This window comes from Hoplias malabaricus, chromosome 9 (assembly GCF_029633855.1).
Source record: "Hoplias malabaricus isolate fHopMal1 chromosome 9, fHopMal1.hap1, whole genome shotgun sequence".
Taxonomy (NCBI): Eukaryota; Metazoa; Chordata; class Actinopteri; order Characiformes; family Erythrinidae; genus Hoplias; species Hoplias malabaricus.
In genome coordinates this window covers 35,767,467-35,790,764 of record NC_089808.1, presented here as the reverse complement: position 1 = coordinate 35,790,764, position 23,298 = coordinate 35,767,467, and the positions used below count along the sequence as shown (strand labels likewise).

Below are 23,298 nucleotides of genomic sequence, written 5' to 3'. Positions count from 1 at the left end.
TGAAGAAATTTGAAGGTTTTATGTAGCCTTCTGAAACCAGTACTTCAATGAAATATGCTCAAAAAAACCTTCAACTCTGGGATGCGCATGTCAATCATTGTATCAGGAGACCTGTTATATCAGTGTTCTTGTTCTTGGGAGTTTGATGATATATGGTCTTTTTTTGACCATGGAATTAGGAGTCTTATTTACAGTGTTTAGTTTAAAAAATGCCACAGTTCTTTACCATCTGGTAGCCCTCTTAAACCTGAAAGCTTGTTGTGTATATGACATTAGTGATGACAGACTCAACACACCGATCTTTCCCTTAGCCGGACACTTTGGGTGCGCTGCCTAATCTTCGTGAGTTGTGGTTGGACAGGAACCAACTCTCCACACTACCTCCGGTGAGTATATGCCACACCTTAAATAGGATTTGTCAGTGGTCAAATTTACAAGGTTTTAATGCTGGTCTCGTTATGTGAGGCACTGTATAATTTTATTGTAGCGTTGAGCAATGTAAAGTATTCAGTTTTCTTTTTTATCTGCAGCATGTTACATGAGTCCATCAGCTTTTGTATAGTCAAAGTTCAGTGCTGTAAGTATTTTGTAAAATGGCACTTCTCTTCAACAGGAGCTGGGAAATTTAAGACGGCTGGTGTGTTTGGACGTGTCAGAGAACCGGCTCGCAGAGTTGCCCTCAGAGATCAGTGGCCTCATCGCCCTCACTGACCTGCTTCTCTCTCAGAACCTTCTGGAAGTTGTGCCTGACAGCATTGGTGAGATGTTAGAGGATTTGTTAACTTGAAATCTGTGTGCGTGTGCTGTGTTAAGCTGGGAGCCTTTTTTTTTTAATCCAAGAAAGGACACACCACTAGAATCCGGGTTTTGAGCAGTAGACCAATCACAGTCTGTGGGAGGTCCTAGCACAAACAACACAGTGAGTTGTGTTCAGAAATGTCTTACTTTTAATATCTGATGTTTGCTGCATACTTAACCCTTTACTGGTGCTCACTGATATTCAGAAACATTTTGTACTGTTTATAATAATTGCAAGATTAAAAGAAAATATATATAGTTTCTGTTGACATACCATGCTAAAGACCGTGACCTGTCAGTGGCCCTTGGATTCAGATGTGTTGATGCTTTCTTGTCCTGTATGTGCCTCATGTAAATCACATGCCTTTGTACTGTCTCACTGTATGAGCAGTGGAGATGGAATGTGTTGGGAATGTTTTCATGTATTAGCTGCTCCATTGCCCTCTAGTGGCAGTTGGTTTGTATGAGTCTGGAGTCCCTCTGATATATTATACATTAATTTTTCCCCCCTACATTTTCCCTACAAGGTCAGTGCTGTCCATGTTGAGATTGTGGCTCTTCTGTTGAATGTTCATCTCCCTTTTTTTTTAATAGGTTCCTTGAAGCAGTTGTCCATTTTCAAAGTGGACCAAAATCGTCTGGTGCATTTGACGGACTCCATCGGCGAATGCGAGAACCTGACGGAACTAATGCTGACAGAAAACCTCCTACAGGTACCAGGCTGAAAGCTGAAGTGTATCCTACACCTTCCTCTGTCTGATTTAGACATGGCTACGATACAGAGCAGCATGCTTGAGCTGACCTGTTTAACCAAGAGAGATGTATTAATTCAATTATAACTGGCCATTAATGATGTGAATTTACAAGTAAATTCGTGTCTGTTGCAGTCTCTCCCTCGTTCCTTGGGAAAGCTAAAGAAACTGACCAACCTGAATGTGGACCGTAACCGTGTGAGCAGTGTGCCAGCAGAGCTGGGTGGCTGTGCCAGTCTGAACGTGCTCTCACTCAGAGATAACAGAGTGGGCAAGCTGCCCGCTGAGCTTGCCAATGCCACTGAGTTACATGTGCTGGACGTGGCCGGAAACAGGTCAGTGTCACATGATGGCTCTGTTCATTATAGTTCCTTTCTTTGAAAGTATTTAGATAAAGTGAAGTGGAACAGATTTCATAATACATCTACTCAAGTGTGTTAATCATTGTTTAAATAGGTAGGTACTAATTTCATTATATTACTTTTTTAGCAGTCAGTCACAACTCTGACTTTGGGACTTTAGCATTTTATTTTAAATCTATGAGGTCCTAAAAAGACAAAAATAATGCTCTACACTCATCAGTTCCTCTGCTGATAGATTCCAGATGTATGTGAATAATGGGTAATTTGGTAGGCTTTTAAAATTACTCATTGTCTGTTTGTTTTTATATATTTATTTATTTTTAATCATAATTCTACTGTCTGATGTCAAATAGAGAAGGATGGTTTCTCTTGTGAATATTTGTTCCTCTTTCAGTATGCTCCTCATTCCTCTTTTCTTAACAAGCTTACCGTCTTTATGTTTTATATATAAATTTGTAGCCTGAGCTACTGCTATTTTTTTGTGTTTCTCCTCTCTCCCCATTTCCTCTATAGGTTACAAAACCTGCCCTTTGCACTGGCCAATCTAAACCTGAAGGCCATGTGGCTAGCCGAGAACCAGTCGCAGCCCATGCTGAAGTTCCAGACTGAGGACGATGAGCGCACAGGAGAGAAAGTACTAACCTGCTATCTGCTGCCCCAACAGCCAACGCCAAGCTTAGGTAAGGCGTGGCTCTTTATTTTTTCAGCCAGCAACTCTCTGGGCCTCAAGGTATCAGCACTGTAACTAGAACAGTCTAGAATTAGACGATTATCCGACAGCTAAATGAATCTGGCAACTTCTTTATGTCTTTAGAGAACCTGCTGCAGAGCAGTGTGGATGAGAGCTGGCCCACTGACACTAATCTGAACAGAGTGTCAGTCATCCAGTTTCAGGAGGAGGCCAAACCCGAAGAGGAGGATGAGTCTGGTGCAGAGAGAACAGTGAGACACACACCCTTTTCACACATGAACGTTTGGCTGAGTCTTTAATGGTTGTTAGACACAGGAATCCAATGTGAAACCCCTGTAAAGTTGCCCAGCAATTTACCTGAATTAGATCTATTTAAAAACCCAGGCACCTCTATGACTGTGTAATGTCTATGGAGTTTTTAGGCTGGTTTGTATGGATTTGTAAGTCTGGGTGTTGTAGAAATGATAATATTTCTAGTTTCTTTGTGAATACACGCAGTTTTAATTTAGCTATTCACATTGAAATAATTGTTGTTTTTACTTTTTGTTTTTAATGTCTTTCCATTGTGTTTCTTGAGCATTAGCGTTTTGTTTATGTCTTATTTTAGACCAAATTATTCCAGAAAAGAGAACGTAATTTCCTTTATAGATACGTTACTGCTACAGTTCAGTGAGGGGCTCAGTTCTGAAGTGATGGCTTGGCTCTTTTTGCCTTTGCTTGAACAGAATTAGAGAAAGATTTTAGATTACTCTGTCCACCTATGTGTAGGTGTGTGTTCAGAGCGTTTGTGCAGCTCTAACCATGTGGATGCATGCAGGCTAATTTTGGGAGTTGTATGTTCTGGACCAACAGGGTCTCCAGAGACGAGCCACTCCTCACCCCAGTGAGTTGAAGGTGATGAAGAATGTAATTGAGGCCAGAAGAAATGAGGCATACACATCTAAGCCCGATGATGACATGGAGGACGCAGACAATGAGGTGTGTGTCTGAATCTGTGTGTGTGTGCTGTTTCTGCCCGAGCTTAGGCAATTAAGACAAAACTTGTACTGTTACCCAAGCAGGAGTGAAAATGAGAAGCTCATATGATGCAGAAATACAGTGTCACTTGTTGTATTCTAAAAAAAATTAAATAAATAAAATAGAATATTGAAACCTAGGTGCTTTCCATAATTCTAACACCTTTTGCTGTGCCTCTTTTGAACGGAGACACTCTTATTCCGCATCAAGGTTACTGAGTCTATTTTTCTAAGTATGACATAACCCTTCCTACTTCACAAAAACCCTTTTGGCTCTGTTTATTGATGTTCTCTTTTCTTTTCTGGCGCTCTTGCTTAATCACTTATATACTACTATATATATATATATATATACTATATATTTTAATCACTTCTATATATTTTATCTTTTTTATTGCTCCATGATGCGGTGTTAGAGCTGTGGACTTCAGATAAACTACACTGTACAGTACTTGATATTGCAGCTTGAAAACTTGAATGTCACTGCAAAAAGGTGTGGCAGAGCGAGACAACTTGAGTATTTGTTTACAGGAGAAAAGATCAAGTGGCCTGTCCAACCAGAGTCACGATTCCCAGGCTTCTAACAGCACAGCCTCTGCAAACTCGCATGAGGGGAAACGAGTAGTAAATTTTGTCGGAATGGGGCACAATAACAAACACGATCACGAGCGTGAGGATGAGGAGCTTGATGAAATGGAGGTGGAATATATTGAGGTAATCGTGAAATGTGTATGTTTTTGTTATAAAACTTGTATAATGGGTAAAACACTTGTTTATCGGTGTCCTGAATGTCATTTGCCTTTCCACATTTGTCCGCTAGCCTACTGTGCACTTCGCCGAGGAACCCATTATCCGCGGTGGCGATGAGGACGAAGATGACGACGACGACGAAGATGGCGCCAACCGGAGCGACGAGGAGCCTCCGCCGTTCCCAGCCGAGAAACAGCGGCTCATTCGCAAAGACACACCACACTACAAGAAGCACTTCAAAATCACCAAGCTGCCCAAACCTGAGACTGTGGCTGCTCTCCTCCAGGGCTTCAGCCCCGATGGCCTCTCTCCATCTGCCCGTACGGCAGAGGAGGAGAGGGACGACGACGACGAGGAGGAGGATGAGGAGGAAGAGGAAGAAGTGACCGTCAACACCCCTCTTCTGCAGAGACTGGAAGCAGCTGAGCATGAGGACAGCAGGCTGACTCAGGTGAACTCCTCGCCTCCGCCGGTGAAGGTAAGGCCAGGCTGGAGCGGAGTGGGGTGTAGGGTCACACGGACGAGACCGATGAGCAGGGTACACGTTGATGGCTAGATGAAACACAATGGGCTGTTTTGGTATGTGGTTGAGGAGGTTTGGAGGAGTAAAGTCAGCTGTGTGAGAGGGATCTTTATGGGCTTACTTTAAGACATGAACTCGTAATGCATGCTTAAAGCAATTATTTGATGAAATATCATCTACATAATTTTCCCCTTACCTCAGAGGATCAGCTGCAGTTTAGACATGGAAGAACCCAGTCATTTTGAAGCCTGCATTTTGTTCAGAGATGTAATGTTTAGATAAGCATAGTAGGGGAAGGTACGGTGTTTCTGGGAAATTATTTGGATAATTATTATATATTGTTTTCCACTGATCTTCTTCCTGATAATCAAGTCTCTGTTCAAAACCTAGCATTTTTAAAGGCAGTGTTTGATGATTAATGCATGCAGTTTACTTTTAGCTATTTGGTGATATCTATATATAGAGTTAGAGAGACTGTTTGTCTTCCATTAATCAGACTTTATACCCAAACATGTCTCGGCTTGTTGAGCACACTTATGTTAATAGAGAAAGCTGTTGCTTTAAACCAGTGTTCAGAGTTGACTAACTGTAAGGATCCGTGTATCCCATACACATCCCATATAATGGAGCCTGCATCCAGTTTGCACTTTATTGTTACTGGGTTGAATGCATGTATTTGTTCATTCCATGATGGTTGCTTACAGATGGTTGTGTTGGTTTTGCCTGCAGAGGCAGTCACTGAGAAACTGTAGTGCGACAGGCTTGGCGACATACTGACATGAAATCTCTGTATTTGAACGCCAGGCAGGGATGTCAAATGACAAAAGCCCCTTTCTTTTTTTTTATTTATTTTCTATTTTTTTAATATTATCCCCACCTTTTTAAGTCCCACACATGCTCCTCCCTCAACTCCTCACCATGCCATATTTGAGCACTGCCTTCGCCCACCCCATGCTCTGCTTCTTATCATTATTTGCTGTCTCTTACTGCCGCCCGGAGAATCACACTGCCTTCTTTGCCAGCTTTTTTTTCCCACAATTGTTGTGTGTGAATGTAAGAGGGTGAAAGGCAATTCTTTTCTCACATCACAGTTGATCACTGATAACATTTTAATTTTATAATCACACCAGTGAATTAATCCATGATGTTTAATTGAGCTCTTTTGGTTTTATTTTGTTTGTTTTTTTTGTTTTTTTCCCCCAGAGCTTTGCTCACAGGCTCCCTGATCCCATCCCCTTTGGTTAAAAAATAAAACTGAATTTCTAATATCACCTAACTGCTTTTGGCACTGGTGTAATAACAAATAAATATACTACTTAATGATGAGCCGCTATTTAACCTGTAGGATGCCGTCATGCTTTTTAATAAAATTGATAATCACTGGAGTTTGCGTTTAGTGATTCAGAGTGATTTGTTGTTTGTAGACAAACTAAGCCAGTGGTACAGTGGTAGTGCTGGGAATTACAACCTAAACCCACCCACGAATGATGCATTTCACATTAAACTACTCTGAATAAATCAATACATTTAATTATGAAGACATTTTGTAAAATGTATGGATCTCAGTAGTATTCTCAGACCAAATGGGATCAGGGACACTGTGTGTGTGTGTGTGTGTGTGTGTGTGTGTGGAGTCTCCATGACTTAATGGAGAAATTCAGGAATGTTTGACAGTCTCTGGGAGATGTGTGCTTGTATTTCATTTGTCTGTCTGCGTGTGTGAAATGAATGCGAGTTCTGTTGGCGTGTGGGAACGTTTTGCCTGTTGTCTGTGCAGTGATGTTTACATTACTGCCCTGTGAGGTGGGCAAAGAGACAGCAGCGGTATTACGTGTGCCTGAGAATCTGGGATCCCACTGTTTACCAACACTGATAACATGAGAACCTTTCTTCCAACAGTAAAACCCAAATCCCTCATAGAGCTCTGTTTCTGTTTAGACTTTTGGCTGATCAGTATGTTCTAAAATCTGTGTGAGACAATTCGTATCTGTTCTCTCACTCATTAATCAGAGAGAGCAACGTTATTATTATTAACAGTATTTTCAGGACATTATTTGTGAATATTAACAACGTTTCACAGAAAGCCATAAGCTTGAAACAGAAGAGCTGCTGTTCTCTTATACGTTTTGACAAATTTCAGGCCTTGGTGGTCTTATTGGGTCTGCATGAAGCTCACCTACATGTGTGTGTTGGTGTGTCAATGTTGGGGGGGGGCTGCTGAGTCCAGATTTATTGTTGAAATGTCTGTGTGGGGTTTTTTAATTATTTTATTTTTTCTTTCTTCACTCATTAATTTTTCGGGGGTTTGTCCTGGAAGATGCGAGTGCAGATTTATTTATTTTTTTTCTTTTTATTATTAATTATTTTTTACATTTATTTTATTTTTAATTTTTTTTATTTTTTTGCCTCACTAATCCGCATGCCCTCTTGCTGGTTCCTGTCCTAACAGGGGGTGTCATTTGATCAAGTCAATAATCTGCTGATTGAGCCTGCTCGAATTGAGGAGGAAGAGGTCTGTACCTACTCTTTCCATCCAGTTCCGTCTCTCCTTCTCGTTCTCTGTTGCTCTTTCTTTCTCTCTTACTCACACTTACTTACTACTCAACGTAGAAAGCAGAGGGGAAGACAGAACCCAGAAAATTGTCACTAATCCAAAGCCAATAACTAGTAAGCTACTCACAGTCACTCTAACCCTTAACCTGCTGTTGTGGTGGAACCCTGTTCAGAGACATGAGAAGTGTAATGAAAGTGATATTTACATTTTTTTACTTTAATCAGTCTTCAGTGTTTTAAACCTTCTTCTTTGTGTTGTCATTTTTTTTTGGTTCTGACCCAGTTCTAATGTCTAAAGCGAGAGTAAACAGTGCCTCTTGTTTGCTTCCACTGAGAATTGTTTACAGTTACTTCAGTTTTTAATCCTCTGGAGCCATTACATTTCAGAGTGATTTAGATGAGGTTAGAAATAAGGAAGTGGAAAATTAAAGCAAAATAACGGAAAAACAGCATTAGAGAAAGAAATATGAAGCGTGAGGAGAAAAATCAGATTCCTAAGAACTTCATTCACCTCCAGAATTGGCTCCAACAGATAAACATTACATTATTTGAGAGACAGTAGGAAATAAAGATTCACTTAGTTTGTGTCCATTATCCACTGTGAGGGGACACCTCAACACTGCAAACATTTGCAAATCAGGAAGTCAGCTGCTGTTCTCAGAATAATGGACTGGCCGTCCCCGAGCCCAGTAGGTTTGGGAGGTATAAGAGTGTTACCGTATACAATTGTATTCCAAAATTATGACATGTCTGCTGTATCAAATTTCTGTTCTATGTCTAAGCACAAGACAAAAAGAGGTAAATCATGTGCGTTTAAGAGAGCCACAGGGAGGGGGCGCTGTGGAAGCTCACTGAATAGTGCTGTCACGCTCTGAACACACACAGTAATGCTGTACACGGTCTTCATGTTTTGAGAGGGTATGATAAAAGTGGGGTACCCCCCTTCCCTAGATCACAGACCTCAACACCACTGAATGTTTGGGATCAATGGGCTAATAAGAAGCAGAAAATGAAACCACTTTCTAAGACTGAACTCTGGAGGTGTGGAAAAAGAAAAATATCCAGATTACTGTCACAGCTGAACTCAAGGATAGGATCATTTTGTTATTGGTGTTTATGGATTTTCTGGTAATGAAGATAATTAAATTAAAACCAGTTGTGGGATCCTCATCCTGTCAAAGGAGATAATGCCATTTCGAGGAGATCTGCTCAGCTCCTGACTGCAGTCAAATATGTTAGATCATATTTCTAAAAGCACATTTGTCTCATTCTATACCGATGGCGGACCTATGAGGTGTGTGTGCGCTGTATCTTACTTTAGAAGAAGGTATCTATCAAAGGAAACATGATTTTTTTCAAACTGACTCTAGTCACAAACCAGGGTTCCATTATACCAGTGTCTTCTCTCTCTCTCTCTGTCTCTCTGTCTCTCTGTCTCTCTGTCTCTCTGTCTCTCTCTCTCTCTGTCTCTCTGTCTCTCTGTCACCATTATCCCTTTTGTCTCTGTTAGACTCTGTGGCCCAAGCGTTGCAAAAGGAATTTTTTTGCAGTTGTCATTCCTGCATTTGTGTTGAATCAAACAAACGGGACGCTGCAAAGTCATGAGGTGTAATTGCCCTAAATATACATAACGTTCCAGTGGAGCTGGAATATTTCCAGAGCTCTGCTTTTTTTAAATGTATGTTAAGGTTGGGATAACTTCTGTATTGGATTTATATTTTTGTTTGCTTTTTTTTTTGTAAATTAAATGATCTAAATAGGTACATATTGTTGGCTTCCTGGGGAGTGCAGGATTCCAAATGATTGATCACATTACAATGAGCTTCTATATCTTTTTGCAGCCTTTTATCTGTGGTAAACTTCCTTACAATGAAGAGTGCATTCTTCAAATGACAACAAATGGTGTACAACCAACTAAAATGTATAGTTAGAAACATAGCTATATGACTATCTTGATATCTCAAGATATTCCATCTCTTCTTTGATAGAAAGTGGTAACAAGACGGCATATAGTAACAATATATATACAGGAGGTCCTCGGGTTACGTCAGTCCAGAGTTACGATGTTTCATTGTTACGACACATCTCCCATTTACTGTATAAAGCCTTGTTTCGACTTGTTTCGACTTTCGACTTGAAGTGGTTTTGCGACGTAACGCGAACTTTGTGTTTGGTGTGCGCGGTGAAACAATGCATGGTTATGCGTGTATTTTGTATGTGTTTTTTGATAATTACTGTGTTAGGATAGGTGTTAGGATAGGATAAGTGCTTACAGTATGTTATTTACGTACAGTATGTACGTATGTTCCGACTTACACCGAAAATCGGTTTACGACACGACGTAGCAACGGATCAACGTCATAAGTCGAGGACCCCCTGTATGTATGTATGTGTGTATGTGTATATATATATATATATATATATATATATATATATATATATATATATATATATATATATATATATATATATATATATATATATATATATATATATACACACTAAATACTCTAGTTCAGTTGACAGACTGGTTGTAGACACACAAATGTTATTTCAAATATCCAGAATTCTAATGCACAACTTTCCAGCTGCTCCAAAAGATGTAATAACTTTGGAAATGCTATAAAATAATAAGAAATTAAAATTAGCTTGGCAAGAATCAGCAGATCGAACATCCAGGAATAATGACATTATGTCCTCTCACATTACATTAATATTTAATAACTGCATTGTTCCCAAAAATGCTAGATATTGATAATAATAATTATTCTTTACATAATAAAGTTTATATAATTGGGGAAAATTGCAGTTAGGGAGTACCTTTCTGATTCAAACACATCAAATATTCAATTCCAAAGGCTTAGAATGGGTAACGGAAAATGAAAATATCAGTAACAACGGAGATTGACTTCAGTTGATCTTCAAGCCTGCTGTTGGATGCCATGAAGAGCGTGATAAGTGCACTACATGTGACCGATGCCTGCAGGGGTTTATTCTTTGTTTGTCATGCTCAAGGTTGCATGAACACATTGCATAAACAGACTGAAGGTGGTTGTGAGCCTTGTCAAAGGGAATGTGGAAGACCTTCATTGGCCCAAACACCATGCACTTCTTCTTGTGTCCTTTTCCATTCTTCATTCATCTTTCTTATGTTTGTGTTTGTGTCCACTCTACTTGCACTTTGCATGGCTTGCTTGTGTAGGATTGCAGACATCCAAACTGACCTCAACAAACATAGTTGATTTTTCTCACCTGTACTCGTCATTGTCATCTTATGCTGTCGTCAGTGATGTTATTATGTCCAGTCAGCATTGTGACTCATTCGTCCATGTGATCAGCTCGTTCTCTATGTGATCGAGTGAGGGTTTTTTGTCATGTTTGTGTTCAGGCTAATGTTTGTGATCCTATTTGATTGTTGTCTCACAGCAAATGTTGATCCAAAGGGGGGTAACTAGTGCATTGAAGTTAATTTGCTCTAAGCTAAATCCAGAGTCATATGATGTAGCCAGTTAATGTAGCTTTGCTTATTCCCAAATAATTAATAGCGGAAGAGTCAAATATGGACTGTTCATGGTGTCCTTCCACGTATTATCCACATTGACTGGGGCAGTATGAGTTATGGAGACTCTCGGTTCTGTCCCAACATTCATGGCTTCCTTTCCTTGAATGCTCTTGGATTTAATTGGAGAAATTTCACTGATAGACTTGGCTTTTGGAATCAAACCTAGAGCTATAGCCTAGGTGTTTTTAGGTGTAATATGTTTGAGTGAAATTACTTTCCTGCTACAGAACTGCTTCAAAATAACTCACTAAATGCATAGATACAAAGGATTCACAATAGTAGTTTTGTGAATATTTACTCATTCGTAGTTTGATTTATAGCTACCGCCCCTGTTTGGCAGATATGAAAAAAGAGACACTAGCATGTCTATATCAGTGTCACAACAAAACGTTTGCTCTGTAACGTGTCAGACATACTGTATAACAACTACTGGAATATCATAAAGCAAGTGAAGACAGTTCTGTGCATCCCAAACGAACAACATAAGATGTTGGCATTGGCATTCAAGGTTGACCCGACTGAAATTCGATTTCCAATTTGGTCTGCATTTTGAATGTTTGGACTGAACTTGTTGGGTTTCGTACCATGACTTATGTCCTCCTCACCATGCGGAAAAAAGGTTGCATGAAAATGTTGTTCCTAATTAATTAACCAAAAATTGAGTCTTTGTTTCATTTGAAAATGAAGATAGTGTCAGGAGAGTTAACTCAGTAATTAGACCCTTTTCTTGTCACCCCAGTTTTTCATGGAGGTGAGAACGGCTCTGAAGGTGATGTATGTCTCACCCATGTGCTTTACCCTTAGCTGGTCCTGACCATCCTGAGACAGACTGGTGGATTGGGCATTAGCATAGCTGGGGGAAAAGGATCTACCCCTTACAAGGGAGATGATGAGGTAAAGTGAAATCTTTAGATGATAAAAGCTGATTTTTTTTCATTATTTGATTATAGGTTGACTGTTTGTGTGTTTTCGTAGGGTATCTTTATTTCCAGAGTGTCCGAAGAAGGCCCAGCTGCACGGGCTGGTGTCAAAGTGGGAGACAAATTACTTGAAGTAAATCTATTTCCTTTTTTTTTTTTAAATATACCCTGCAGTGTCCAATGTCAGACCAGAATGACACAGGATATGACCGTTTTTAACGTGCCTTCCTCTTGTCGTCCCAGGTCAATGGGGTAGATCTGCATGGAGCAGAGCACCATACGGCGGTAGAGGCACTGCGGAGCTCAGGCACCGCGGTGACCATGTCTGTGCTCCGTGAGCGAATGGTGGAACCAGAGAATCCCATCACTACAACTCCTCTCAGGCCAGAGGATGATTATTTCCCTCGGGAGAGGAGGTCCAGCGGCCTTCCCTTCCTCCTAGAGTCTGGCTTTACGTCTGGGAGCTCGGGCCCTTGTCAGCGGCTGGCCACCTCTTTGGCGCGCAACGACAAGGGCTTAGGCTTCAGCATCGCTGGGGGCAAAGGCTCAACACCATATCGGGTAGGAGACACGGTAAGCACAGAAACACTACGCACAGAGATTTATGTACTACTTTGAGATTATAAACATTCAGCAAACACAGTTACCTCACTGGTAAATACGTTACCTCAGTGGTTCAAAAAAATGTGGTACGATTGCCAGACGTGTACATGAAGCAGACGGTACATGAAGCAGCAAGAGGTGTTCTGCAAGCCTAAAAATTATTATGATCATTAACGAAAGAAACATGGGCTATGCACTGTAGTTCATTAGGTCTGAAAGGGAGTGGGCATTCCCCCACATTTGTTTTCAGGGAGGGAACACAATCCCCAGTGTTTTGTGAAATCCACATAAAGACAGCAGTTTTAGCTGCTTTCTGGATGTAAGCAAAGTCTAGAGAAAGATGTGAGTGATTTATACTTATTACAAACAGGACAAACGGAAACGAAATAAACAAGAGACCAAGCCAGGGGAACACTCCGGAGTCCAGAAGGACAAACTCCAGAGGCAAAAATAGAGAGAAACAATGTGGTACATCCTTAAAACTTTCCTTAAAACCATCCTTTAGAGTCCTAAAATTCTGTTTAGGGCTCCTTCGCATACTGATACAAGCTCCCAGAGCCATGCTGTTTTTACATATAGTCTTTAAAGCACATAACTGATATTAATTGGTGTCTCTTGTTTTTTTTTAAAATGTTTATTTCCCATAAATTTTGTATGTTCTCATAAACGTAGAATCCATTAAGGCTTAGTTATTTGTATATACTCTGTATAATGTTTACTGATGATGCATGATATATCTGCAGCTGATATATTATTTGCAGATATGTGGATTTTTTTTTGTTATTATCGGTCCGATATTAGACCCAATAATTTGGGGCCTTTTTTGTGCTTGTGGTTAAACATTGACGCCTGTAAATACACAGCTGTGTCTGCCGGTGGACGTTTTTCACAGTCATACACACACAGATAAGGGTAAACACACACACACAGCAGGTTAAACGACAGAAAGACACCACAGTGCGGGAGCCCTTCTTATATAAATATATAAGCCCTTCTTATATAGATAGAGAGTCATTCAGCGTCTCAATTTATTACTGAAACACCATGACACACTTGCTCAAACACATTCTCGCAGTCACCCGGAGGAAACCCACAAGGACACAGGGAGAACACACCAAACTCCTCACAGTCACCCGGAGGAAACCCACGCAGACACGGGGAGAACACACCACACTCCTCACAGACAGTCACCCGGAGTAAACCCACGCAGACACAGGGAGAACACACCATACTCCTCACAGACAGTCACCCGGAGGAAACCCACGCAGACGCAGGGAGAACACACCATACTCCTCACAGACAGTCACCCGGAGGAAACCCACGCAGACGCAGGGAGAATACCTGCTGCATCCACCATGATGGGGAGGTTCATGGCTTAAAAATGTTTGAGAACCACTGTGTTGTCTAAACAGTAAAAGAGAAGAAAACTGAAAATGTTTTGTCATTTAACTGGAACACTGAACAGGTGAAAAGCAAAGTTTCTGCTGTCCTCTAAAGATGCTAACTGCTATTGCAAAGCATTTTGGGGAAATTTTGGAGAACCTCTCAAGGTCATTTATGTTTGCAGAAGGACAATAGCGTCATATGTCACTTATTAGAGAAAGGACACAAATGTGGCTTGTTGACGCAGGAAATGTGAAATCCTGGCACTGAAGTAAAGACCAGTTTGTCAATGAAGAACAGGCTGTGTGTTAGTGGTTTATACATGGATTGAGGGCTGTTGTGCATTTCAGAAAGCTGTGGAATCTCGCGCACACTTAGTTTTCTTCAATAAAGATATTTTGGTTTTGGCCTCTGTTTATACAGACTTTGGTTTTCGTAATCACAATGGAATGAAACTTATTTTCTCCGACTGATCAAGGGCTAGGTCACCACTTTATAAACGGTCAGAACCTTTATTCTGTTTTAAATATCTTATCATGGAGGTCAAAAAGCATGTTGTGTTTGTAAAATGCTCAATGTGATGAATGTGCAGTGGACCTTAGCTAAACAATTAATATATTTTAAAAATGTGCAGCGTGCTGTCTTCAGCAGACTGTAGTGCTTTACAGATGCTCACTATTGCACTCTTCAGAACAACCTTTGAGACTTTAAAGCTCTGGCTCAGTCTTCCAGGTCATACACAGCACCCTTTTCCAGTGTAATAGCTAGCGGTGTCACCAAGGAAACTGAGATATGAATAGCAAGCCCTGATACCTGATATGGAACTGGTGCTCAAGCCCGGGAGAGAGAGAAGTGTATTTTTGGCTCAACACACCAGCCGCATGGTGTACTGCCCTGTTGCTTTCTCTTTCAATAATATATACGTGTGTGTACACACACACACACACACACACACTCCCACAAATGTAGTTAAAGGGTTTTAAACGAAGGCTTGTCCCAGTCTCTTGTATGTGCAACTACACGCTCATATTCTTTGCTGATTAACTGTAAGTTTTGCAGTTTCCCACCGCCTGCAGTGCTCTTCTGTTTGTTTTTTAACCTGCTGTGTTTTGTAAGGTTGTTCTGCTTGGAAACGAAAACTGTCAGACTGTTAGAATTATGTCAGAATAGTTTCTAATGATGTGTAGATCCTGTGTGTTGAGAAGTGCAAGTTTAATTAAATGTTTGCACATGTTTTATGTGGTTAAGACTTTGCACTCTGTTTGATTTTTTCTGTCTGGCTGCAGTGTCAATAATGATTAAAGTACCTTAATGTCTTGAATACTCAGGACCAGTTTCCTGGGCATGTTTTAAGCCTAGTCGTGAACTGTAGTGACACTAATGATTCACTATTGAATTTGTATTTAATCCAGGCCATAACTATTTATGTTTTTAAGGTTTTTCTAATCTGTCTTTGAGTTTCTCTTCCCTGTAAATATCATTCACAAAATTGCATTAGTATTGCGTTACAGTTGAATGTCAAAATGTTAAAAGGCTTTATCAGAGCTTAGCAAGGGACATGCCTGTGGTTCTGATCAGCTGGTTATTTTTGGGTTTGCTTTTCAGATGTCTGTTTTATAGCCTTGTTTTAATGATCATATTTTCACAAAATTGTTCTAAAACTGTGTGACACCTTACTACACTCCATGCACCTTAAGGAAAATAAAAATAAAAGTGCAGTGGACTTGATACATATTCCACATATCTTGTTGTGTCTATTTTTAAGACCTGAAGTTAGACTTGCTGGACGTGTTTAAATGTGTTTGAGAGTGTTATCTGGAAGTAATGTGTGTAGCTGGTTCTCATGTTTCCTCTTCCTCCCTTTCAGGGAATCTTCATTTCTCGCATCGCTGAGGGAGGAGCTGCTCACAGAGACAACATCCTCCATGTGGGAGACAGGGTGATCTCTGTGAGTTCAACACACTCACATTTCTGTATCGTTCTTTGTCTCATACTTCATCCAGCCAAACTGGTGCCTGTCCTGTGAACTTTGAAATAATTTCATTTAAAATGAATGCAGTTTCACCAATAGAAATACAAGACTCCACAAAGTCTAGTGACTGTCTGATGTTGTGATTGATCCGCTAACTCACTGCATGGGTCTGTTGCTAGACTGAGTACTAGTGAACTGTAAGCATTCTCTTTATCGATATTGAAACCCTCCTGCATGCTCTTAACCTTCTCTTTGATCCCCCATCCTTTGCTGAAATAAATAATAATATAGCTATACTGTAGTAATGAGTAGCATCCCAGTTCTATTTATGTAAGGTTATGTTTATGGAATGTAAACCTGCACTGATTACTGTATATATGGACTTCCAGCTGTTCTTTATCTTTTCTTCTAGTATTTTCTTTCTCCTTTGCGTTCTTGCTCTTTCACTGTCCTTGCATGGACACACTAACGTCCTCCTTGCCTGCTTGGTGGTGGTTGTGGTGATGGGGGTGATGTGGGCTGGGTTTTCTGGGCACACTGTCTATGGGTAACTGGTTACCTGGTTACTATAGCGGCAGCCATTTTTAAACAGCCAATGGTAAGCACCGATACTGAATGGTCAGAGCTGGCCTCTGTTTGTAATTTTTGAGAATGCCAAACAGAAGTAGCCTGTTAGAAATCCGTCAAGGACTGCATCATTGCCTTTGCATATTTAAGGCCACGTCTTTGAAGAGTGACTCTCTGTTGTGTGTTAAATGGGCAAAGGCAAGCTATGGGTGTATTTATTTATTTAAATATACTTTTTTTATTAAGTCGTTTTTTAAGAGTACATTTGAGGAGTGTAGATTACTAATTAGTCAAACCTGGAAGAGTGAAAGAATGATAATGACCATACTGTAATTGGAGCTGGGTTGCGGGAGGATTGCTGCAACAGCTTTGGACTTCCCTGCTTGCATGCAAATGGTTCTTTCACTACCACTGGCTGTATTTTTTTCTTTTTCTTTCACTTTCACTCTGCTCTTTTCAACCCAATCAGGCAAAACTCCTGCTCATAGGAACCTCTTTGAGAGCTGCATGTATGCTTATTAGTAAAAGGCCAATTACTTATTTCTTAATAAAGATGAGAATGCATGAAGGGTTTTGAACACGTTTGGTATTAGATTTAAGTGACCCTTCTTAAGTCAGTTTGTAAGCCCTGTAACACTAGTGTCTTGTCTCAACTAACATCTGGTTGATGCCGGAGCAGTTGTCTAAAGCAGGTCCACTAAAAACAAAAGTATAGTTATATTTAGACCCTTACACACTTTGTCCTTAGCTCTTCAGCATGAATTGCTGTCTCCACTGACTCTAGCACCACTGGTCATTCCTGACTGTCCTCCAAATCCACCCCTTCCTCTGGTGTGTGACTGTTGCTCTAGATCAATGGTGTAGACATGACAGAAGCCAGACATGACCAGGCAGTAGCGCTGCTTACCGGCACCTCCCCCACCATCACCCTGCTGGTCGAGCGGGACCAGGCGAATGCGGGCAGCTCTTCTCCCCGAATGCGCCCACATTCACCCCCTCCCCCAGAGCCCTCTGACTCCCCAGAGCAAGAGGAGGCTGGAGACGAGCACCTGGGCAACCATCTCAGTTGCACAATGGAGGACCAGTACCCGATAGAGGTGAGGACTAGAGGAACATCAGATTGTCCAAAAGCAAACAGCTAATGCTGGGCTGGGCTGGGTTTCCCATTAATATATTAGCAAAAATATAACTCTCAAGTGGTACAGAGAGCATCACACTGAATATACTCTCTGTCTAGCTGCTAAGATGCTTCTGGGAAACTGAGTCCAGGTCTGTCAGCGCACATGTGACGTTCAGTGGATCTAATTATTAGGTCATGCTCAAACTGACCTTGCATTGCATTTTCAGTCCAGGAAGATTTGTTTAGGCTTTTGAAAGACTGAAAAGGCCCAAATGCTTATTATTGTCACCTCTTTTTGTTTGGACCTTGATGTGAATGCATCCCAGAGAAAGTGGTGCACGGTATGAATGCTTACTTGTGCCGTGTGTTGTGTTAGGATAGTGTATCATCTGTTTAGAAACTTCCTCTGTATAAATGATGACACTTGGCCATATTGAATATCTTGTCTTACTTTTATTAGTTAGTATCTAAGATTTGTAATTTAATTTGTTTCTTAAGGCGATTGTCCACTGCATGGTACCTACTCTACTCTGGTAAATGCTCACTCATGGTCCCAAGCCAACTGAGTAGGAACAACGACTCGCAGCAGCAGATTGTAAAAGAGGTTCAGACACTGCCTGGAATGGTGCCCGATGATAGATTCTCAGCAAGAGCTAGGTGGTGCAACAAGGGATGGGAAAGACTACACCGATCTGTCAGAACTACCGTTTGAAGTGGTTATCAGTCCCAAAAATCAATAACACGCAGATTATTGTGGTTTCCAAACCCCTTGCTTAGAGACTGGGTTTTTTGATGTCCAGCTTTCTTTCTGGTGAAGCAACTATAGTGGAAAACGAGCCAGGTACCTGGGGCCAAAAAGCGAGTAGAGTCGAGTAAAGTCGGTACCATGCAATGGAAAAGTGCCATAACAAAATTGTTTTGAGTCTCTGCTTTCTCTTCAGTAGTAACCTTTCCCTCTTTGATTGTAGTAGTTAGCTTTCCCCTAATTCTTATAAGTAGCGTTGATCAGTGTACCTGATGACATGACAAATGCACTAAAATCATGTCCTGCCCTTACAGGAAGTGACATTGGTCAAAACAGGTGGCCCCCTGGGGCTAAGCATTGTCGGAGGGAGCGACCATGCTAGTCATCCATTTGGCGTCAGTGAACCAGGCGTGTTCATTTCAAAGGTAACTTGAAACTCACAAGATTTTATAGAACATAACAAGCAAGAAATGCTTTTCTAATTTCTTTGTGTGTGTGTGTGTGAGTAGGTCATTCCTAATGGTTTGGCCTGTCAGAGTGGGTTACGAGTGGGTGACCGGATCCTAGAAGTGAATACAATCGATCTGCGACATGCAACACACCAGGAGGCTGTGAAAGCTCTTCTCGCCAACAAACAGGAAATCCGCCTGTTAGTCCGTAGAGACCCTTCACCCCCTGGCATGCAGGTATACACACAAGCACATGCTCTGTTCAATTCCCAAATCACTTCTGTAAACACACACACACACATACGCATTGTGTGTTGAGCTGCATGATGTGTAAGCTACAAGACTGCTCTGTATTTGTTTAGGAAATTGTAATTCATAAGCAGCCCGGAGAGAAGCTGGGCATCAGCATCCGAGGAGGAGCCAGAGGACATGCAGGAAACCCCTTTGACCCTACAGATGAGGGCATCTTCATCTCCAAGGTAACAATCACTTAAGCTCTTCACATTCAAAATGGCTCCTTATGAAGTGTTTATTTAAAGTTAATTATAAAAATAATTGATAAATTCATTTCACATTTGACCAAGGTTTTTTTTTTTGTGTGTAATTATTCTCCTAATTCCTGTTGCTATTGAATATGATCTTCAAGTTAGTCTCAAATGTTCTCTAAGCACTGTCTTCTGAGCACTGTCAGAGTGTTTACCTTTATGGCATTTAGTAGATGTTCTTATACAGTGTTCACTACACAGTAATGTTTTATTATTTTAATTTATAGCAATTCCCTATTCAAATATTGTACTGCACATTGCTAATCACAAAGCATGCTATCACAATGCTTCCATCAATGCTTCCATCACCTTATTAATTTGAAAATGTATTATTTATAAAGCTTTCATTAAAAAATTCACACCCAAATTATTCAAATTTTATAATTACGATTCTGAATTGTAGAATTTTCTGCCAAAATTTATTAAATTGGATTCTGAAATTCCATTTAATGAATTTTGAACTTTTGTTGAGCTCATGATTTCTTGGCTGGTATAAAGCAGTCTCCTTCTGGATGTAGGTGAGCTCCAATGGTGCTGCTGCTCGGGATGGCCGCCTGAACGTGGGCATGAGAATCCTGGAAGTGGGCAATCACAGTCTCCTGGGCATGACCCATACAGAAGCAGTCAGGGTCTTGCGTGCCACTGGAGATACGTTAGTCATGTTGGTGTGTGATGGCTTTGACCCGAAGAATGCACCGGGTGTGGAGGTAAACTATGGCACAACCTTGGGTCATTCAGTAAACTGCCAATTAACAAAAACAATTAGACAATCAGATATGGTCTAACCTTGTATATGCGTGTCCAGTCGTCCCCAGGAGTGATTGCAAACCCATTTGCATCAGGGATGGTCCGAAAGAATAGCATGGAGAGCATCTCTTCAATAGACAGAGAACTGAGCCCTGAGGAGATGGATATAATGCAGAAGGTGAGCTTTTCAATCCTCAGACTAAAGAACTTAGGACAATGTCTAAGGAAAATAAAAAATGAATGATCTTTTCTTGTGAAGGAGGTTGAAATGGCGAGGGAGACGTCTCAGTGGGAGCGAGAAGAGATGGAGAAAGTGGTGAGTGAACTTGGAGATGCAGGACGTTCGTTGACGTATCAAGGATGTAACATGAGTTTTTTTTTAATTTCCAAATTCAAAATCTACCCTTATGACTTTGCTAATATGTGTGGGTTCTATCCTTCTCAACTTCTCTCTTTTATCCCCTCTTTCCCCTACCCCTCCCTGAATGAACTTGGGTCTCACTCTCATTCCTGCCTTTTCATATCCATTCATTTTCTATTCCCTCCTCTATTCCGTCTTGTGTTCATTTAACACTAATTCACTTCCTACAAAATGGGCGTCATTTGTCACATCGATTAACCACATCCCAACATCATGTAACTTCCCTCATTGTTTGAACTGATGCGTGCCTGCGTCCATCGTCCATCCTTTTTTGGTGTATGACCCCCTTGTGTGTGTATGTGTGTGACTGGTCACCCCTCCTGTCCTCCCCCCCACCCTTGTGCTGTCTTCGTGAAGGAGCGAATGCGCTTGGAGCGCGAGGAGGCTACACGCCTGCTGGAGGAGGAGACTGAGGTGAGGCCTTATGCCCTCACTGCTTTAGCCCCTGCCACCACAGGGCAGATGTGAGCGCAGGGGTTGGACATGCAGCTCAAATCAACCTTCTTACTCCTGTGACTCTCTGAACTCAAGAAAGGACTTGTGTAGCTCTTTGTGTTTACAGCATGTATTAGAGCACTGATAAAAGCTGATAATCAAAATGATATTGTGAATAATTTAATCTGGTTCATTGTCTGCAGAACTTGAGCTCTGGACCTTTGAAGCTGGACTACAAGACACTGGCTGCCCTTCCCACTACCAGTCTACAGAAGGTCAATAGGGTGAGTCTTGGACCGCTTGGACTGAGGATTGCTTTAGGACAAAATTAATTTCTAGAGAAACTCCAGGGTATCTGGTGCTGAGATGTACCAGAGTGGTCGTTCACACTTGCAGTACACATTTGGGAGAGTTTCTGCCATAGGCAATCTCTCACAGTGGGGAATGAAACTTTTCCTTTAGGCGTGGAGCAGCGCCTGTGCAGTGCGTACAGCTGATGCTCCGGAACATTTCCCACACCGTCCTCACATTGGCTGACTCGACTACACCATCTTTACAAGGGCACAAGGAGGGTAAAGTCTGGGTAATGTCTGGGACGAATGTTCCGGGTGGTCGCGTACACACACACACACACACACACACACACACACACACACACACACACACACGCATCCTCAGGGTAAACTCCTGAATATTTCTGGATTACCGTGCAAGTGTGAAAGGGGCAGTAGAGGGAACTGAGCCTCTGTTGTTGCTACTCTGAGCTCAGCAACTGCACTATGTAACTTCTGGAGGGGTTACATACTCCCTCCCCCTCCCTCCCTCTCTCTCCACCTCACTTGGGTTGTGACCAGGTTCTGTAAAAATGTTTATGGTTGGTGTTATAGCTGTTGTCCTCAGTGACTTGTATTAAGGTTTTAGGCTGTACAGCTGCAGCAGAATTGAGCGAGTGGTGAATGTCAGCTGAGCTGTGTCTTTTAATTGTTATCCTTACACAAGATGATACTTATATGATCTGACTTCTAAGTCAGGTCATACAATAAATACAAACATATATCAGATTACATCAGAAAGAGTGTAGCGTGATTCTGTCAAGAGAAAAACAGAGTTCACTAACTTCTTTTAACTAATCCAATTAAATCAAAGTTGGCATTACACTAACAATTGGGAATGTCTAATACATGTGGTTGTTGTACAGATAGATGGGGGTTACAGCAGAAATGTTGTAAAAGCTTTGATGTCTTGAGAAGCCTTTTGGTTGGTTTTTGCTGAGTCTTAAAAAACAATTCTAGAAACAACAGAAAACAAGTGGATCAACAGAAACTCACCTGTTATACATCGCCCAAGTCCCAAGCACTAAGATATACTTCATCAAGAGCAAAGGGAGTTACTCGGGTTCAGTCCTCAGGAAACATCTAGAAGTAGAACAGGATTTAGTCTTCTGTGCTTTGACTCGTTACATTGTTAAAAAAATATTTGATACTAACAAAGCATTATTTTTAGAACGCCAAGGAGGAGAATTTACATACATTATGTACTATATCTAGGAAGTAGATCTTTAAACTAAAATAAATAAGGAATAATTTCATTAGTTTTCAGTGTTGTCCAGTAATTGCACAATGGATGTTCAGAGGGGCGTTTCACATCGATTTGACTTTAAAATATTTGAAAAACAAATCAAGTTCTGTCTTTTTCTCCATGCCACCACTTGATTGTGGAGAAGAGAGCAGTGTTTCATCTTATAAATAAAGATAATGACTTAGTGCTCAGGCTCTGACAAATAGCCAAGCAATTTCTGGTGCTCGGAGGCGAACTGGGCAGGGGCACTGGGGCAACAGCTGAAGAGTGCTCAGAGGTTATTTTAAAATGTATGTCAGTGGCTGATTTGACATGTTAGTCATGAGTGGGTGGGCAACAGAAGAGGTAGGTTCCCGTGATAGAGCTCTTCTTCAAGCATAGTGCAAGCGTCTAGCAACCTGAAATCTCTGAAGCAGAATTCTTCTAGATGTGAGTGTCTGTTTTTTCCTTTGAAGCCCATGTTTCTTGCTTTCTATCCTCACAGCTTTTAGTTTTTCTGTTTTTTACCTTGTGTTTGAGTAGTGTTTGTTTTGTTTTCTTGAATTCATATTTTTGTTCTTTTTTTCTTTCTTAAGAGGTAACTATTTCACCAGTAGTAGAGTTGTCAAAGCTGAATTTTCACTGAAATCAAGCCAGTGGGTTTTTATTTGGTTAGGCACATGTTTTTGAAGTTAGTTTACTACAATATTCGTAAGTGTATAATTTATTGCAGAATAAATTGAGTAGAAATATAAACGTAAGGTTTTAAAACGCTAATCCCTAGCTTATATGTTGAGCCTTTAGGTCTTTTCCAGGAGTGTTTAACC

The 23,298-nt window shown here is 40.9% G+C and overlaps 1 protein-coding gene across 4 annotated transcripts in view; it reads left to right on the top strand.

The window, feature by feature from the left end:
- The window catches only part of scrib (scribble planar cell polarity protein), an 85,243-nt gene that overhangs the window by 44,483 nt on the left and 17,462 nt on the right, over nucleotides 1–23,298 (top strand). For 3 of the 4 annotated variants that reach the window (XM_066680185.1, XM_066680184.1, XM_066680187.1), the window contains exons 7-29: nucleotides 312–386; nucleotides 614–758; nucleotides 1,393–1,511; nucleotides 1,686–1,885; nucleotides 2,426–2,592; nucleotides 2,727–2,854; nucleotides 3,456–3,581; nucleotides 4,151–4,333; nucleotides 4,440–4,847; nucleotides 7,342–7,404; nucleotides 11,812–11,901; nucleotides 11,983–12,060; nucleotides 12,171–12,500; nucleotides 15,781–15,861; nucleotides 17,304–17,549; nucleotides 18,632–18,742; nucleotides 18,827–19,003; nucleotides 19,129–19,245; nucleotides 19,830–20,018; nucleotides 20,117–20,236; nucleotides 20,318–20,374; nucleotides 20,837–20,893; nucleotides 21,118–21,198. In XM_066680185.1, the coding sequence (XP_066536282.1) occupies nucleotides 312–386; nucleotides 614–758; nucleotides 1,393–1,511; nucleotides 1,686–1,885; nucleotides 2,426–2,592; nucleotides 2,727–2,854; nucleotides 3,456–3,581; nucleotides 4,151–4,333; nucleotides 4,440–4,847; nucleotides 7,342–7,404; nucleotides 11,812–11,901; nucleotides 11,983–12,060; nucleotides 12,171–12,500; nucleotides 15,781–15,861; nucleotides 17,304–17,549; nucleotides 18,632–18,742; nucleotides 18,827–19,003; nucleotides 19,129–19,245; nucleotides 19,830–20,018; nucleotides 20,117–20,236; nucleotides 20,318–20,374; nucleotides 20,837–20,893; nucleotides 21,118–21,198 (3,348 nt within the window). The remainder of the gene's footprint in view (nucleotides 1–311; nucleotides 387–613; nucleotides 759–1,392; nucleotides 1,512–1,685; nucleotides 1,886–2,425; nucleotides 2,593–2,726; nucleotides 2,855–3,455; nucleotides 3,582–4,150; nucleotides 4,334–4,439; nucleotides 4,848–7,341; nucleotides 7,405–11,811; nucleotides 11,902–11,982; nucleotides 12,061–12,170; nucleotides 12,501–15,780; nucleotides 15,862–17,303; nucleotides 17,550–18,631; nucleotides 18,743–18,826; nucleotides 19,004–19,128; nucleotides 19,246–19,829; nucleotides 20,019–20,116; nucleotides 20,237–20,317; nucleotides 20,375–20,836; nucleotides 20,894–21,117; nucleotides 21,199–23,298) is intronic. The other variant, XM_066680186.1, reaches the window with a different exon arrangement.